Genomic DNA, 18,340 nt, shown 5'->3' with positions numbered 1-18,340 from the left:
TAGAAAACTTGTATCCTTATGTAAGATACCACTATCTGGAGTATGTAAGTTATTAATAAATACTCTCGATGTGGCATAGGCTTAATAGATATATCTATTAAGAAATGGTTTGCAAAACTCTATTTGGGCCATACCTACTGTATATGAAGAGCCTCAGCCATGATGTTGATAACTTGCTAGGGACTTTGGAACAACATACTGAAACTGTGTTACACCACCTCTCATAGGGTGACATTACTTCTTATTCCCCCTCCCCCCCCCCCTCTCATTCACAACAAAATGGTGATTATGGGATGATAAATTTAATAAATGTGCCAAAAAATCAATATACTGTAGAAGAACATCCTTCAATACACAAACATAATGTCACACCATGCACGTTTATATATATGGAGTACACAAGCATTAAACAGATCCTTGCACAATATTGAACATGCCAGAACGACGATCAAAGTTGTGAAGCAATAAACAGTGCCAACAGAGGACTCATACTTATGTTTGCATGGTACAGTTCCTATAAGTGCAAAAGTAGGGTGGAGATATGCAAGCAAGTTATACAGTAAATTTCTTAAATCATATTGCATAGGGGCTTAAAGCTAACTGCCAAACCTGTTCATTCTCAAAAACTGCTTGCCCTCTAGAAACACAGTCGATAAGAACATAAGCATGCATCATGATTTCAGACTACTTTAATAGATGGATAACAAGGTCTGTTTCACAAACATTATTTGCCACCCCACTCATATTTATCATTCCCTACCTGACCTCTGATATCAGACATTAATTTTAAATTAATTCTCCCGAGCACACTTGAAATTCAAGTCAATGATATCAAAGGTAAAAACAAATAGATGCAACTCAAAATCAGAAATATTTTGCAATGAAAGTAAAATCACAAAGGCTAACTGACATCAATGAAAACACTCCACAACAAATCCAGCTAGGGTACCTGAAAAATCCAATGATGAAACTGCAAGAAACATAGGAAATAAGCAAGGACTTCATCAGAATTCAGAATGATTGCAAAACTGACACCATTTCTAATATCATCATAAAACAGGATAATGTTTTAATATCGCAACACATCACAATGTCTTACAGAATGTGTTGTGAGAATGGTTACAAGCCTAGTAGCCTATCAGAAAATGTTAATCAATGTGGCAGATTTTAATAGGACAATTTGCACAGTTAATGACATATTTTTGGGGGAGGGGAGGGGAGGGGGAGAGGTTGGGGACAAGGGAGAAACACAAGGGAGTTGTCTTTATTATATAATTTACACCTATAGAGAATATGCAGCTGTGGACAAATCAAACACCTGGATAAGCCTTCACCTTTCTAAAATTAATACAGACACAAACTAAAGTTGTCCATAAGACCTTGTAATTCTTATATATATTTTAGGGTCTATAGTATAGAGCAGTTAATTGGCAATTATGAACTTGAGACATTTCACATTTCAGTGACAACTGTATGCTCATAGAGCTTTCAAATTAATATCCTCTGTCCATCCTGACTCTCTGCATCACTCAACACATCCTACTTTAATATTGGAAGAAGACTGTCCTCCATACATCACTGTAAGGTTACTTCAGGGCTACACTTATAGAATCAATATACAACAAAACAGTCTTCAAAGTGTTAAGCATTTATGAAACTGACCTACCCAATGACAGAGGCTGCTTGCATTGCATTGCCATTGGGATTTCAACTGCAAGGAAGATTTGCTCCCCTATTTGTTTTATTTCCTTGAAACTAAAAGAATGAAGGTCAGAATTCAGAACAGGGTACCTACAAAGTCTTGTTTAATACACAACACTGCATAAAAGAAAGACCAATAATGGCAACGGCTCTGACTGAGAGTGAGATCAACTTCCAAAGATACAAAGACATCAACTGTAAGGCTCTATTAACCTGAATTAAGAGGAATAATTCCTAGTTTATGACTTTTAATTATAAACAATCTGTACAAAAGAATTGACATTTTCTTCATAAACAGATAAAGTTCATATTTACAGATGTACTTCACCAAGGATATTGTTCATTAAAATAACAGCAACAATGCACTCACCGTTTTTTGCAAAAGTCATATAAGAAAACAATCATAAAACTGAATTAAATTGAAATATCCTGCTAAATGTTTCCCAACTGATATTAAAAAAAAAAACACATTTCATTCACAAGAACAAATACATGTAAATATCCTCCAAATGATAAGTACCGAACATTACATCCACAGAACTACTGCCTACAGTGTACTGTATGAATTGACATTTTGGGCATCTATGCTCTTGACATGGTTATACTTCTTGGTGACATTTCAAAGTTGTTAACTAGTACGATATTCTAGGTGAATGCTTACACTGATAGACAGGGGTCAGTGTCAGAGTATCATAGCCTCAGGCAATCAAATACTTTATACAGAAGATCAAGTTGACAGAGAAAACACTCAGCATATATTCATAATAACTCACAATGCATGAGAACCTTAAATAAAAATACTCTGCTATTTATTTTGTCTGAAAATATTCAGGATTCACTTGATTATAATCTTAAGATTTTTTGTCAGCTCTACCTTTTCATTCACATGAGATTTGGTGGGTGCTTTATCCCTAACATATTTACTGCCAGGTTTCAAGGAATGAAAACAGATTTTTCAGGGTAGTTGAAAGTTTTCAAGTAAGTTGAACCCTTGATTTCTTCATTGTTCAAACTCAATGCAGTCACCCTCTCAGACTTGTGTACATGATGAAAGGCTACAACTTAGCACTATTTAAAGGAAGAGTAAATACAGAAACTGTGGGTAGCTTGAAAATCTGAGACTGCAAAAATAATTATAGTAGTGTTATTATATTTATTTTACGGAAAAGTTACAATGGGCAATTCTTTTTAACTGCTCTCGGAGATGAGTGTAGAACGTTGGGAACTGAGGAGTTTCGAGACAATGCAAATCAGTGGAAAAGAGCAGTCCTGAGTAGGTCTTCAGAATGGTAGATTAATATAGTAGGGAAGTGGACATTTGCCAAACAGAGGGTAAATTGTTAGCGTTATGTGTATATTAAAGATGATTAAAAGAATTTAATAACTGAAGACAGCCTGTCATTTACTGGTGAGCTTATAAATTTGTCCAACCTTTCTAAAGAATCTACTGAACTCATTAATGCGATACAAATTAATTGTTCCACTCTGTAATGAAAACTAGTGTCAAACAACTATAACTTGATAATAAATCCCTGTATTTCGACAACAGTCATACTATGACCTACTGTATAAAAGTTTAGTTAGCAACTAGTTACAACAAAAACTCTCCCAATGCACAAGTTCAAATGTGAACACAGTGAAACAACTTTCAAGTCAAATTTTTCAATCCATTAACACAGCTAAAAACATTCTTATTCTGGTACTTATGGGGATACAAGATCATCACACAATCATGATCATGCACCTATCATGCTGCAAGTTTGGCTCATTCGCAGAGATCAGGACAATATCCAAATGTAAACACATTACGTTTAGCTTCCTTAATCAAAACATCACTTTAACATACAGGTATGAGCAAGAAGACCACTTGACATTTCCATTTCTGAACTGTGCATTAGGCTATGCTGAGTGAGTACTGTAACATATTTTATGCAACGACTGGTACCATTGGTAAAGTAAGTCATTGAACTTGTACACATTTCACAATTACCACCATGTTATTGCTTTGATGGCAAAAATAAAAAACATCATGATTGTGTAATTATTTATTACATATTTGTTCCAAAAGGGACTGTCGAGATAGTGCAGCCAGTTGGGACAAATTGTAACGATATTATACTGTCCTCCCAGATTGTGCTTCAAAGCACTCATACTGGCAGTATGAATAGTTCCTAGCCTTTATCTGATAGAAAAAGGTTAATATTGTTCTCAATGGAACTTTTAGTCTTAAAATATTCACAGATTTACAGAATTTATATATTCATGGTCTAGATAACCTATGACCTATTCTTCTGATGAACTGGTAATCATACAACTGAGTTGCCTAATTAACTTGACCTTGATTAAAATCTGAAAACTATGAGACAATCAATGCTTGAATTTTTCTTCCAGATGACCAATGGTAACTTCAAATGTTCTGTCATCTCTTAGTCCTCTGCACATTCCTGTTCACAAACTTTTAAGTTTGAAAATAAAGGTAGACTTTAAGTGTCATAACATCCTAAAATTACTTTCAACAGTTTCAAAGAGTTACAACTTTTGCACCCCTCCCCTCGCACAATGTGCTTACTTTCATTGAAGCATTGAACTTTCTTTGACCCATTGCACTTTCATTCATAAGAGACTAAATACCTGGAGTACCATCTAGTTTCATGGCAGACTGACAAACAGACAGATGATAGTAATAATACAGTGGATTTATATAGCACCAATACAGAAACAAGAAGTAGCTGCACTTTAGGTGCTGGACAAAACAAGTCAACCATAAACAAAAGAACAAGTAAAGAAATGAGATATAGATGCACAAGCTTCATTAGCTCCATACTGAGCTAATAGTCCAATGATAACATGACTTGAAATTGTTGTAAAGTTTCCTATGCACATTGCATCCTACATTTCTATAATGAAACTATATACTAAACACAGTTAACTCAGGCTACAATGAAACAGGCTGCTCTCAACCTCATCGCCCTAATGCACCCTGACTGTACACATCCCCTTGCCATGGTGAGTATGACATGGCCTAGTATTAAAATGACTCACATAGTATACACACTGTAGTACCTTACCACATTCACTTCTTTATTCACACACTAGTAATCTTCATTCAATCAGACTCCAGCACATAAGTTCCTTATCACCTGTCAGGTAAGATTTACTATGAACAAGAGAAGCATGGCATTCCAGTCACACTTTCCTATTCCATACACCCCACACACATACTACTGTACAATCACAATGCAAAATGCATTCATTTGCTTGAAGCTGTAGACATGTTGCAACATGTTATTTTCCCACAGTGTTAATCATTCAATAACAGTATCACAGCTGTATTACTACTAAAGGTAAACAACTAGAATTAAACACCTTTGGGTTTACATGTAAGTGTGGGAACCAAGAAGATCCAAGCAGCGATGGACTTTTGCTTTCTCACATTGAACACATTTCATCTTCTCATTCCTGAATGTGGTGATGAAGATTGACACAGACCTACAGTTTTACACCAACTACACTAGTTAACTGTGAGAACACACTAAAGTGGCATCTGCATGCCAAGTACCAGATGCACCAAGTCCATGCTTATTGGGTTAGACTGTAATTCTCAAGGCTTCAAGACTTTGAACAATAATGCTCTCACATGGTCCTATATATACATCAGTGTATGTGTGTACATTAACAACAATACATGTATGCACTTTTGTCTAGCAAGGAATCATCAGTTTCTGTAAGCAATTTGCAATGCTGTCTAAGAGAAACCCGCGCTGGTAAAACGTGCTTGAAGTAGGTCTAAGACACGCGAGTAAATTACGTACATGTTTGCATGTCCAGCTCTCTGTACCTACTGTCAGAGAGCGGCAAAGTTTCATCTAAATTTTAATTAATCCATTCCCTACTAAACTAATTGATGGGTCCTTAGTCACAAGGTTCGCATTAGCCGCGGAATTACGCATCCTGCAATTTGATTTCAAATCCTGCATGTCAAAAATTGCCAAGACGGGACTTCTCGCAATAAATTTGTCTGGTTTGTTTGGTCTTTTACATCTATATTTTCCACATTGTGAAATTTAAGCTGGACAATTATGTCTAGCTTCACCACCTGAATGTGTTCATGAGTATTAAACTGCTAACTTGTAACTTTACAGTATCAAATTCATGCAAACAACACATGGTGAGGTAGTGTCAAATACACATACAATACACAAACACACATGACTCAGATAAGATCTTTTTGCTTTGGACAAGGAATCAAAAGTGTCCTACATCACACCAACAAATATCAAACAGATAACTGCATTTACAAAGTATGGTAAAACTGATATTTAGTTGCACATAAGTACATCTGGGAATAATTCAATAATCATATCATTTCTGTGGCTTGTGGTTACCACCACTGAGACAAGCTGTCTGTACTATAAATGATAGCCAACATGGCTGGGAGAACTCTAGATTGTCAAGTTTATATAGGACAAGATCCTTTTGCAGCTGGTTGCAGTTAATTTACATGGTGAGAAATGAACAAAGTTACTTTAACAAGGAAGGTGCCATGCAGCTCCTGATTTAACTCCACACTAGTTACAAGGTACTGTACCAGCAAGAAATCTTATTAGGCTCACACATAATCACTATTATGAAAACAGCGATTTAGTGTACAGTTGGTGTCTTGCTTTTCACTTGGAATATTTACAGTTGCTGGAATAACGTTTATTTTCCAACAAGTTTTTTCCTTCTTGGGGGGGGGGAGATAATCAATGACATAAAAACTTAAGTCATATTGTGGCTTTGTTAGACAAATTCTCGGTTGTCAACTTTTATACAAAATTTCATCGTAGAAAACTGCTCCAAATTGACTGAACTTTTGGGCATTCAGGATCAAGTTTTTATCTCCAACATTGATGTAACTATAAACACCCAGTTACATTATTGGATGCTCGGTTATGCTCAGGCTCCATACTGCTGAAATTGGCCACAATTAACAATCCACTTTCTCATTTGAAACAATGACAAGTTATCCCTGATATTGTTCAAATTTTCAGCTTAGTGTGTAATTTGATTTGTTATATAGTACAATGAAGAATTCAACAGGAGGGGAGGGTCAACATTCCTTATGATCAACAATGGAATGTTATGGGGCAAGGTAGGACCTCCAATGTCATGTTCATACCTTAAGTTAACCTTTGAACTCAAATAATATTTCAAAGGCTGCTTTGCAACATGAAAGCTATATCTAAGATATACTGTACAAGAGAGAGTGATATCAATGCATGAACAGCTACTGTCATCTAAAGTTCATTTTATACAGTTTTCTGAAATGGAATTGGAAGTACCTGAAGATTGCATGTTAATTCAAAATGCATACATGTGCATTAATTCACAACAAACTGATAACATTCTGGGAGATTTGGAGTGATGTTGATGATCACCAACAAATCTTACCAACACAGAACACTGTCATCTCAACCACTCACTCCAGCCTTAAAAGTACCACATTCATCTCTGAATTGTAGTTATCTTCTAACCAGTGTAAACTATTTCATAAAATTCCTATAGTATAATATGAACCTTGTTATCACTGTCCCAAAACATTCCTACTTTGAACCTCCACACTCAATCATTCCTTCCCATTCCTACTAGAGCCCCGAACCTTTTTGCCAATTATGAAAAACGAACCCTTTTTTTAATTATGAATAACGAACCTTTTCTTCAATTATGAATAACGAACCTTTTCTTCGATTATGAATAACGAACCTTTTTCTAATTATGAATAACGAACCTTTTGTCAATTATGAATAACGAACCTTTTTTCCAATTATGAATAACGAACCTTATATGACTAAAGAACCGTTTTTCTAATTATGGATAACAAACCTTATGAATAATGAACCTTATGAATAACGAACCTTATGACCAATGAACCTTATGAATAACGGAGCTTATGAATATCGAGCTGCTCCCCATCCCCAACCGCCTCCAAAAGACTCTGTATGAATTACATTAAGAAAAATCCAGACGAAAAAATGCACGATGCTGGCACTTTGGATGGTAGAATAAGAAGGAAGAGCATTGACCAGTGTTAAGAGGTTACCAGCTCATTCTAGGCACGGTATAATGAGGGTGTTAAGGTTGTGAGGAGACAGGTAAGCAAGGAGCAAAGTAAATCAAGTCAAATTCTAAACTGTTCATTATCTCGTCACCAATAATTTAAGACACAAGAGTGGAACTTAGACATTGACTTTGCACCAAACAATATCCACAAGTTATCCTTACCGTTCACCAAAGTTGATGCTGTTTCTTATGTATTGTCCAGTGCTCCAAATAGCACGGCCCACATTTCGCCTGCCTCTCTTCTCTCTCAACTTGACGACAATTTGCTCTGTCTCGGAGTTTGCATCCATGTGGATATCTTCAAAGCAATTCTCTGTTGTTTCCATCTTTTATCACCACAATGTGTCTACCACTCTTTACTAAAATCAAATACTGAATCCAACTATGTAGGTGGCCATTTTGTCAAGTTATGATTTCACATGACATTTGTACGTCTGCACACAGTCTGCTATGCATAATAGAATTCTTACTTACAGTGTAGAGTAGCTAGTGCTCAATATTTCAGTTGTTCAGTTCATAGCCTCATGTCCATGATACTTCTGTTACTGTTTCCTTTCATGGTTCTTTGCAATGTTTAATAAAACTTGAGTAGATCAAACAGACAAAGCAGAGTTACTAATTTTATCAACAGGTTCAAAGTTGACATTGCAGATCATGAGCCAGATAAAATCAAATTTCAGCACTCCAGCTTCAGAAAGTTACATTTTTTTTTATTCTTTTCAAAACTAAGGGAAAACCTCATTTGTGCATATCAACGAGGATAATCACCCAGAATATTCTAGGACCATTGTTATTCTGATAAACGTGTCACTTGGAAAAATCTTACAAGACGCTCTTTAGTGTTTGGTAAGAAGCGTGGTACCTTGTTTCCTGGAATAAATGAACACTCCTTTTCCTCTACCACAAGCATTCCTAATGAGGACAATAACCCCTAAATAGATTTCCTTCTTAAAAACTTCTGTTCAAACAATCCCCAAGACCAAATTAATCTTCAAATCAGATATCAAAGGAAATCAGATATCAAAGCAAATCAATTTTCCATACAGTTCGCTAACAATGCCTCTATGAATATAGACCACTGTTCTCATGTTAGTAGCACCTTTGGTGGTGGTAGCTGCAGTCCTCTGGTCTGACTTGAAAAGTTTTCATCAACCTAAAAAAGTCTCACCCTGGGTAATTCAGAATAGCTGATGACTCGCCACAAAACTATTTCATGAAAAAGAGAGAATGCACTTCAACCCTCTGAAAATGGCAACCATTTGTTTACATTGAGGTCAAATAATGCTGTCTAGTTGTCACTACTGAAGTGTGCAGAAGACATCACACAATTACTTTGGCATTTCAATGAAGGTAGTTTTATAGTGTTTTCACTAATTGGACATTTTACCGGTATGTTTTGATTATTTGAAAGGGTATTTTTTTCTCTTCCTCCTGGTTATAAATTTGATCTCTATACAACAGTTCATTCAAGATCAACAGGATCAACTACAGATTACAAATTTGCAGCTGCAACAGATATATTCTTGGTATGTGGTACAGAAGAAGCAAAACATAATTCTTGCCATTTTTGTGGTTATTCTGTGATCCATTGGAGAATATTTTCACATTTCATAGTTTAATCTTTGACGCACTATGAAAAAAAGTTCGATAATCAGAGCTAAAACATGAGGCACTAGAACTTCTAATTTTGTAAGGAAAACAATTCTCATCTACAAGTAGCGGCAGAACTTGCTTTATGTTAATTCACAGGTAGTCATCAACTGTGTATCAAAGAGATAGTAATACTTCAGCAGGAGCAATTAAAAGTGTGAACTACAGCCTAGGACACTAGACTGTAACTTGCCTATTGGCCACCCCTCTATTAACAGCTGCTGATGGGTCTCTAAACTCCTCCGACTTGGCTGAGAGCTTCATAGAGTTATTTTTAATACAAGATGGAAGGCATTTCCCTGGCTCTCTTTATGCACTTTGATGTATAATAACATCTTGGAGGTATCCTTGAAAAAAATAGATTTGATATTCCTGACAAAATTCCTCACATCAAACTTCCCTTCTGTTCACACTACAATCCAATAGAAAAACAACAGTAACAAATCAATATGTAAGGAAAGTTTCACTGCACAGAAAGTACAACAAGATTATCAAGTATACAGCTCAGCTAGAAGTTCCACTTGACTACTAGTTCGACCTGCTGACGTTGGTCTCACAGCTTGAGGTGCTGTACATCTCTACAGACAAATATATTCCAAGAAAGCATTCCACTGGGGCATCAAGAGCTTGATTTACATTCCTAGATCCTCTCTTTATAGTAGTACTACTACTCCAGGATGACTGAAAACCAGGCCTGAAGACTACACACATGGCAGTGAACTTTACTTGCATGTGTGTACATGCACGGGGCAGCTGTGCATGTGTGACAAATGAATACAATCCTTACTAGTTTCGATTCATGGGCAAGAATTTTGGGCAAACCTGTTGTTTTATCATTTTAGAATACCACACATTCCATGAGAAGAGCTGCTGAACCTGAACTTGCCTCCCCCACCATAGCAGTCTTACAGTACTTGTCAATGCAACCGCTTACAGTAACTACTGCACAGTAATATAGTATAGTATTCCATTGCAACCATGGCCTCATGTTATCTTTAACAGTAGGTGGTACCTTGGAGGAATTCAAAAGTCAACCAACTTTATAAGAAATCATTTAGATGGGTCATGACCTTGCCCACCCCTTTTCCTCCTGAGAACTACTTTTTTTTACATTGCCCTCTTTTGAATCTATTTTAGAGGAATAAAAAGTTGTTTATAATTCACAATCCAAACTTATTGTCCTGGCATTCCTGCAGATAAATTTTAGGGAACAGCTGAGGAAAGTCTGAGGCAGATTGATGGTTATAAAATTTTAAAGAGCCACCAGCTACTAGAAGCGATATGGATTCACAATATTTTCAGGTTTACCAATTTCTAACCTGAGTATAAATACCTGCTGTGAGATGGCAGCAGGCTGCTGAACTGAAAATGCTTGACTGTAATTTCTTTTCTGTTCAAGCAATGACTAATGAATTATAACACCATAAAAAAATTCAAATATTTACAGAGGAGGCACGGTCTACAAAATTGACATTGTAACTGATTGGAAGATGTTAGAATCTAGATGACTTTTAGGTCAATCCTGAGCCAAATACTAACTGCTCATTGTTTCCTTTGTATGATTGCTTGATTGTATATCTTTTAAGAAGCTGCAAAGTGTATCATGGGTGCAGTTTGTTAAAACCTCAATTTGACTGACCTGTCAATGACTGATGAAAAGATTGTATTTTGAGAATCAAGTCTTAAAATGTTACCAGTTCATTCTAGGCACAATAGAACGAGGTGCTTAGGTTGTGGGGGAGACAGGTAAGCGAGGAGCCAAGTAAATACAAGGGGTAGTAAAAACTCTTAGCCAGGATTTGCTAATGTCTTTTCTAAGAAATCAGTTTCATTCGTCACCATCATCATCTTGTTACATTTTTGCAAAGAAATTTGTGGCTCCATTTGACCACAGTTTGTATAAGACTTGCACCCTTAGTATTGAACATAGTTGGTCAAACAGAGTAACCAATCATACAACAGTAATGAGAAGGATAGGGTTGTAATTTTCCACACAAAAAAACACAGTTACATGCAAATCAACTTGTTGGGAAATATGATCGTTCATTTAAAAAGAGAATACATGTGTAAAAGTAAGTTGGCCTGACGTTTCGATCCTAGCAGGATCTTCTTCAGAGGCAATATGACAAGTAACAGTAACAGAAATGACAAGTAACATTTGACAAGTAACATACATTAGTCTACAATGTCAAAAGTGACAAGTAACATTTAAAATGAGATTAGAGGTTAAGACTAAGGGTGTGACCGTTTAAAAGGTTAACTGTTTAACCGGCCGAAAATGCACTATCCGTTTAGAAAATCACAAACCATATAAATGGATTTTTTTTTTTTTATTTCAAATACATTTTAAACATGAAAATTAGTTAAAAATATGTAAAGAACTGAGTTACATACTGCAAACTATCAATAAAAAACAGAAAACAATGTTTTCAGCAAAACTGAAAGTCACACACAAGTAGGGTTGGGCGATATTAGCTTTTTACCGTCATGATAAATAGTTAAAAAATTATCGCGATATTTCGATAATTACGATAATTTTTCCCTAACAGAATTAGCGTAAATGTCGAGCTTTGAGTGGACGGAGAAAGAGAGATATATGGAGGAGACATTCAAAGAGAATATCTGAAAAACCTAACAATATTTTTCACAAATATTGTTGCTTAGATAAGTGCTTCCTCACAATCAATGAGCCGCCCCAAAATTTGCTCAGCTTACGTAAAACACTTGGAAAACCTGAGTTTTTACACACATAATTCCCACTGACATTGGTCACAGAACATAAGTAGGTCATCGACATTCGAACTTGCCCAAGTTCATCGCACCATGGGAACGACACAACACATTGAACATGATGTTACATTTTCCCGCCATCTGAACGCCGAGTGTAAATTTTGGTGTAATATGCAAATTATGAATGGTACTGTGCTACGCGGTTAAAACTTAACCTATTGCGACACATACAATTTTTGGGAAGCTGTTGTTGAAGTAACTTTTGTATCAAATGTTAAGTACTGTATGTGACACAAGAGAAAGAAAATGACTAAACAGTGACTACTTCGACGCCTATCAATATTATTTTATTAACCTGAACGTTCTTGTACGTTCTTTTAATGAGTAAGCAGGAAAGGTGGGTAAGTTTGCTAAGTTAGGCGAGTTTTTGTTTAAAATCTTGTGATAGATAGACAAATATATTGTTTTTTTTTCAAAAGTTACGATGTTGCCGAAGGCCGAGTTATATAAATTCAGTGATCTGAACTTCTGAAGACCACGAATACTGGTCATGTGTGTTATTCTTTTCAGCAATTATTACACGAAATGTTCGCAATATTATTGGGCCTAATTAGTAATTAACATACATTGATCGTCATCTTGTTGCCTGAATTGCTACCTGTTGGAAAAACCCTTAATTTTTGTACTCATGTCCTGTTTTCATTAAAAGTCGAGTGACGGTGCGTCGAAAAAGCCGCGATCGGAAAATGGCGTTTAAACGTTTAACTGACCGGTGGCGATCCGGTTAAACGGTTAGCGAAATATCCGTTAGGTCACACCGTTAGTTAAGACTATTGTTATAGTATACGCACATATTTTATTTACTAATTTACTAACAGGCTTCCTTAAGTGAGAGTATACAAGTGGTTACTGTTTGTGAGTTGTGCAAACGATCATAACTTACAACAGCCGATTATAATTTTAATACTTTATGTATTAATGCATGACTTAATGTGCAATTTGACCTTCATTATGGCTGTTTAAAACTATCAGTATAGGTATCATTATCGGAATTGAAATATCGAATATCAGCTAGAACCGATATTGGCGATATCGACACAACACTAGAATTTAAGAATTGGTGATAAAGTTTTACATACCACTCCTGTGGTACACAAACTTTGTGTTAACTTGGTTAACCACTTTGCTATGGATAAGCAAGTTATTTATATACGTTAGTCTACAATGTATCATATTAGACAAGTGGGTCAACTTCATAAATATCTGGATAAGTCTACAACTGAAAGAGTTATTTACGCAGTAACTTCCAGTTGGCTTGATTATGCAAATATTTTACTAGCTGGTGCAATTCTACCCAATCAAACTGCTCACAGAGCGAATAAAAATACTGCCATAATAACTCCAGTACTGAAAGAGCTGCATTGGTTACCTATAAATCTATGCATTGATAAAATCCTCATTTTGGCCCTCTTTGCTATTAAACTTAATACCCCTAGTTGCTTATGTATCTTGCATCAATAAACTAAAAATAGGCCTTAGCCAGCCTAATGTTCCAGTGTCTCAATAGATAATGATCAGAGATGATCAGAGCTTTCATCGTGCTGCTCCCCATTTGTGGATCTCACTTCCAGTAGATGTATTAGGTCTCTGGACTCACTTGATCAGTTTGAGCATCATCTTAAAAGTCATCTGTTTTCACATTGTTATTTGATGTTTTCTTTTTTTCTCACTTGTTTGTCATCATCTGTAAAGTGCATTGAGCAACTTTTGTTGGATTCTGCACTATACAAGACTAATTATTGTGTTGTTGTTGTTATTATTATTATTTGAGTTAACTTAGAAATGCCCACATTCATCAATAACCACAAACAATGTTGTTGTCATTACTAGCCAGTACTACTAAGCTATAATGACAATGATTCTATACCACTGTAGTGTATAATGTATTCATCAGCAACAATAAACAATCTAGTAGTCACTACCAGTCAGTACTAATCAGCTTAATGATACTAAACCAACCACAAACAATCTAGTAGTCATTACTAGTCAGTACTACTCAGCTATAATGACAATGATTCTATACCACTGTAGTGTATAATGTATTCATCAGCAATAATAAATAATCTAGTAGTCACTACCAGTCAGTACCAATCAGCTCAAACTCAGCTATAATGACAATGATTCTATACCACTGTAGTGTATCATGTATATTCATCAACAACCACCAACAATCTACTGTAGTCACTACTTCCCAGTATAGTCACTACTGTGTCTTCATTTCTCCTATCCATTTTGGATGCTGATACCATGCTGATACCATGCTAATACCATGCTGATACCATGCTGCAACCACCTTTTCAACATATAAGATTAATAATTTGATTCATGAAGCAGGCCCCTTTAAGTCTGTCATTTTGTATTCCAATCATGACAACCTGGAGACTCCCTGTCCTGTCACTATGGCAGTGTGCTAGTGAACAAGCACATATAGGTCTATAACTCAGTTCACCATGCAGGCAGACTCCAATAAACTTCAGGGAGTTGTTGCAAACCAGTTCTGTTAATACTGCATGGAGAGTTTATCCAGAAGTACTCATAATCTGGTTGGTTAAAAGAATCCATACTTTAATTAATCATGTCTTGACATCTTGTTTTCTGGATAAACCTTTGCCAGGTACTGAGGATGATGTTTTCACCACACAGTCCATCCATATTGTGTGATGTACCAGTCCAGTCATTGGTGTGGTAAGTTTTATTGCCTATCAATTACATACTAATTAAGCTTCATAAATTTGCCATATTGGATCTTCTAAGGAACCAGAACTGACAATCTATTATAAATATTAGGTCCATGAAAATTTGTCTCACCCCTTTAATAGTCGGCCAAAATTGTATAAACTAAGAAAATGCGTAAACAAAACAAAGTTGTTTACATAAATTTACTTTGTGAGACAACAAGGACTTTTTGTTGAATAAATAAATACACAACTAGGAGTGCAGGAATGTAGAAAGATGGTAATTCATATATATGCTTAGTTACAACTGAGGGGTATCCAATAATGTGTGAATATGATAATATTGTTATTAATTAGTGAAGGTGGCAGAAATGTCTACATTAGAGTACAATGCACTTTTAAACACCAAACTGGTAAGTACAGGGTTTGTCAATATTAATGGATTTGCAAATTTTAACTGATTTGCCACGAAACCAGCCAGATGCAGTTAGAGCTCACAAACAACTCTATTTGCAACTGTTATTTACATGACATAAGTTGCAATTATCTATGATAAAAAAGAAGTATTTGTTTCAGTATCTTGAAATTAACCAAATTTTAGCTTTGCCTATCTGAGAAGTTTCAGAAATATCTTTTTCATCACCTGGGCATTTTCGAACAAGTTGAATATGCCATTTACTGCACTGTGTTCAGTACTGTGCATCTGTTGGTTATTAACCAAGAATGGTGTAGTTTCTTGGCATGCATCTATCACAAAATTATTGATTATAAATTAAAATATATCAACCCTTTTAACCAGGCTCTGGGAATCTGTCAACTGGAAAACTTCTGGGAAATGGCCTCACTAACTCAAAGATAAAGTACACAAATGTTTAAGCTCTTTAAGAAATATAAAACTTATAATTACAAACATGAACAGGGAGACAGATACCGTACATTGTTTTCTTTCATTTTATTGGTTCCCACAAGGTTTTTGTGATAGTCCCCAAAATACATATATATTCCAGTACCTTAACAGCAAAAGAATGTTTTATGCTTTGTGACTGCATTAAATCCACAGGACCAAGAGGGAATTCAGTACAGTAAGAGTGAAAATCATAATGAGTATAGGCAGTCTATTGGGTATAAGAAAGAAACTCCATCATTTCTCCATCTGTTTCGGGTATTTTTCATCCTATGATTCAGGAGAAGGGAATTTTTGAACATCGCGCCAACTTAATCTAATATATTTTGAACAGTGGAGAACGATGAGCGGTGTGACATCATCGCGGCACTTCATTTCGGGGGCTGCAGGGCAACTATCATTAGCAAGCTACACTGTAGCCAGGAAAGTTCAAATTTCTGAGAGTAAAATAGCAATTTGGATGGAAATTTCTCGTGGTTTTATTCATAATATGTTGTTCAGATATTTGTAATTTGAGTGATTTTTTTTAATCACAGCCGTATGCGAAGTCTGTACATATTCCTGTGTATCGTATCAAGGCCAAGCTTAGAGTGAGATCTGATCGTTTCTGACCAATGTGTCGCACTGATGTCAAGTCTCGGCGAAAGTCAGTGTTAGATTTGTATTTTCTGGCAGGACGGCCAACATTTCAAGCACTCTAACACGGAAACTAAATTCATCACAGGGCAAGGCTTATGGCGATACAAAGACAAAAAAATGATATGACCGAAAGAACAGGATCCCAGTTAGCACTAACTGTAACAATTCCTTTAACTATACAGGTAGGCAGAAAACTGTTACTTACTGTTAATGCCTCTACTGGAAATTTAGGTATAAATTTCTAAACAGTACTGTGCCGTAGTTCACTAAAAATTTAAGGCAGTGAAAAGTGAATCCAAATTCTCCACAACATACATCTCCTCACAAACAGAAAGACTGTAGTACAAGTCACAGCTTTATCTCGATCTGCACAATGTGGGAATTACAACAAAACAATGACATTGTAACACAGTGACAATGTAAAGCAGACATGACTAAGTTCACACTTGATATTATTCTTCTGTTAAGGATGTACACCAAGGCCTTTCTTCCTCCCAGGCCACATGAATCAGCTTAAGGCCTTCTGCTCTTCATATAGACTACACATACATGCTAATCCTAGAAGTTAAAGTGATTGACTTGTAAACTTACTTTCTCCAGTTTGATGATCTGATAATGGCTGTCTGAGATGATGATGCCATCATGCCTGGATCGCTGGATGGATGACTCTGATCAAATACATCACCATTGTCCTGCTCAACAGGGACCATACTGGGCATGTCACCAGCACTGGCTGCCTGATGGACTCCATGGTCCCTCTCTCCAGGCTCTGCTAAGTAACCCACACTCCTGCTTTGGGTTAAGCTGACCCTGCCAGGGGATCTGGTTACATCAGCATTGGTGTTATCAGCCATCTGCCTTCAGATGAACACCAGCCAACCAGCTGGTTCTTGATATTGCACAACTGCTTTCTTTTTATGTTTTGGTGATGAACTGTTTCAAATATCCTGTAGATGGAAAAGGAAGTCCACAATGTTAAATCACACTTGTTCAATTCAATATCTTTGCAACCAGTGCAACTCCAAAACTTACTACGCTGAGAAATTAAAGAGCAAGCAAATTACCGATCTTCTTACAAATATTACATGTACCATACTCTAATGGTTCAGTCTTGTTTAACATTACAACTGCTGTTATGCAAGCTCACAAAGACTAATCAAAGACAGATCATGTTTACAATTCAGATGCTAAATTTGTAAAACTGTTCTTAACCAGTTTCATTGTATCTTGATTTTGCCCAATAATTCTATACGATCAGAATCACAGCCCGTGTGGTGGGGTTCAGGGCCTAGACTATGTGGTCTATTGCCACATAATCCCCATATAAGGCAGAATCTTCAGAAGTTGTGTTCTAGGCAATATGAGCCAATATGAGTAAAATAAATGCACAACTAATATGACATGAATAGCTATCCCTGTTCGCTTGTAGACCACATGCATATTCAAAAATTCACTGGTTTTAATATTAACGAGTGACGAGCTTACCTGTCTCATTTTCATTCAAAATTATCAGCATGTGGTAAACTTGTCAAACTTATTAAATCCATGCTGCCCACCACACTTAAGTACACCTAAGGCACAATTTACATCATCAATGCCCCTTCAGGTTTTGACATAAATTTCTGAGAATTTCTCTGAACATCACATTGATCGTTCTCTCTCCAGTACCATAATCATCCACTCTGGACTACTATATATAGGAGCCTTCACAATACCTTGATAGCCCTCCATCAATGGAAGATTGATAGCTCTTAATCACTAAGGGAAGGTGTCGTTTTTCAAAACTTGACAGATCCTCAGACATTGTGAATATATGCTGCATGGATGGGTAAGAGATGAAATACAGTATCTCTAAGCACACATTAGTAAGTATTATAAT

General features: G+C 36.1%; 1 protein-coding gene across 8 annotated transcripts in view; it reads right to left on the bottom strand.

The window, feature by feature from the left end:
- LOC139960267 (inactive rhomboid protein 1-like) overlaps positions 1-18,340 on the bottom strand; it is a 56,552-nt gene that overhangs the window by 22,569 nt on the left and 15,643 nt on the right. For 4 of the 8 annotated variants that reach the window (XM_071958496.1, XM_071958499.1, XM_071958500.1 and 1 more), the window contains exons 2-3: positions 17,053-17,408; positions 950-970 (exon numbers count right to left, since the gene is read on the bottom strand). In XM_071958496.1, the coding sequence (XP_071814597.1) occupies positions 950-970; positions 17,053-17,315 (284 nt within the window). In that variant the 5' untranslated portion in view covers positions 17,316-17,408. Of the gene's footprint in view, positions 1-949; positions 971-2,071; positions 2,122-4,769; positions 4,898-7,965; positions 8,268-17,052; positions 17,409-18,340 lie in introns of those variants that run through there. The other 4 variants (XM_071958501.1, XM_071958502.1, XM_071958504.1 and 1 more) reach the window with 4 other exon arrangements.

Source organism: Apostichopus japonicus, chromosome 19 (genome assembly GCF_037975245.1).
Source record: "Apostichopus japonicus isolate 1M-3 chromosome 19, ASM3797524v1, whole genome shotgun sequence".
Taxonomy (NCBI): domain Eukaryota; kingdom Metazoa; phylum Echinodermata; class Holothuroidea; order Aspidochirotida; family Stichopodidae; genus Apostichopus; species Apostichopus japonicus.
This window is presented reverse-complemented; position numbering and strand designations above follow the sequence as displayed.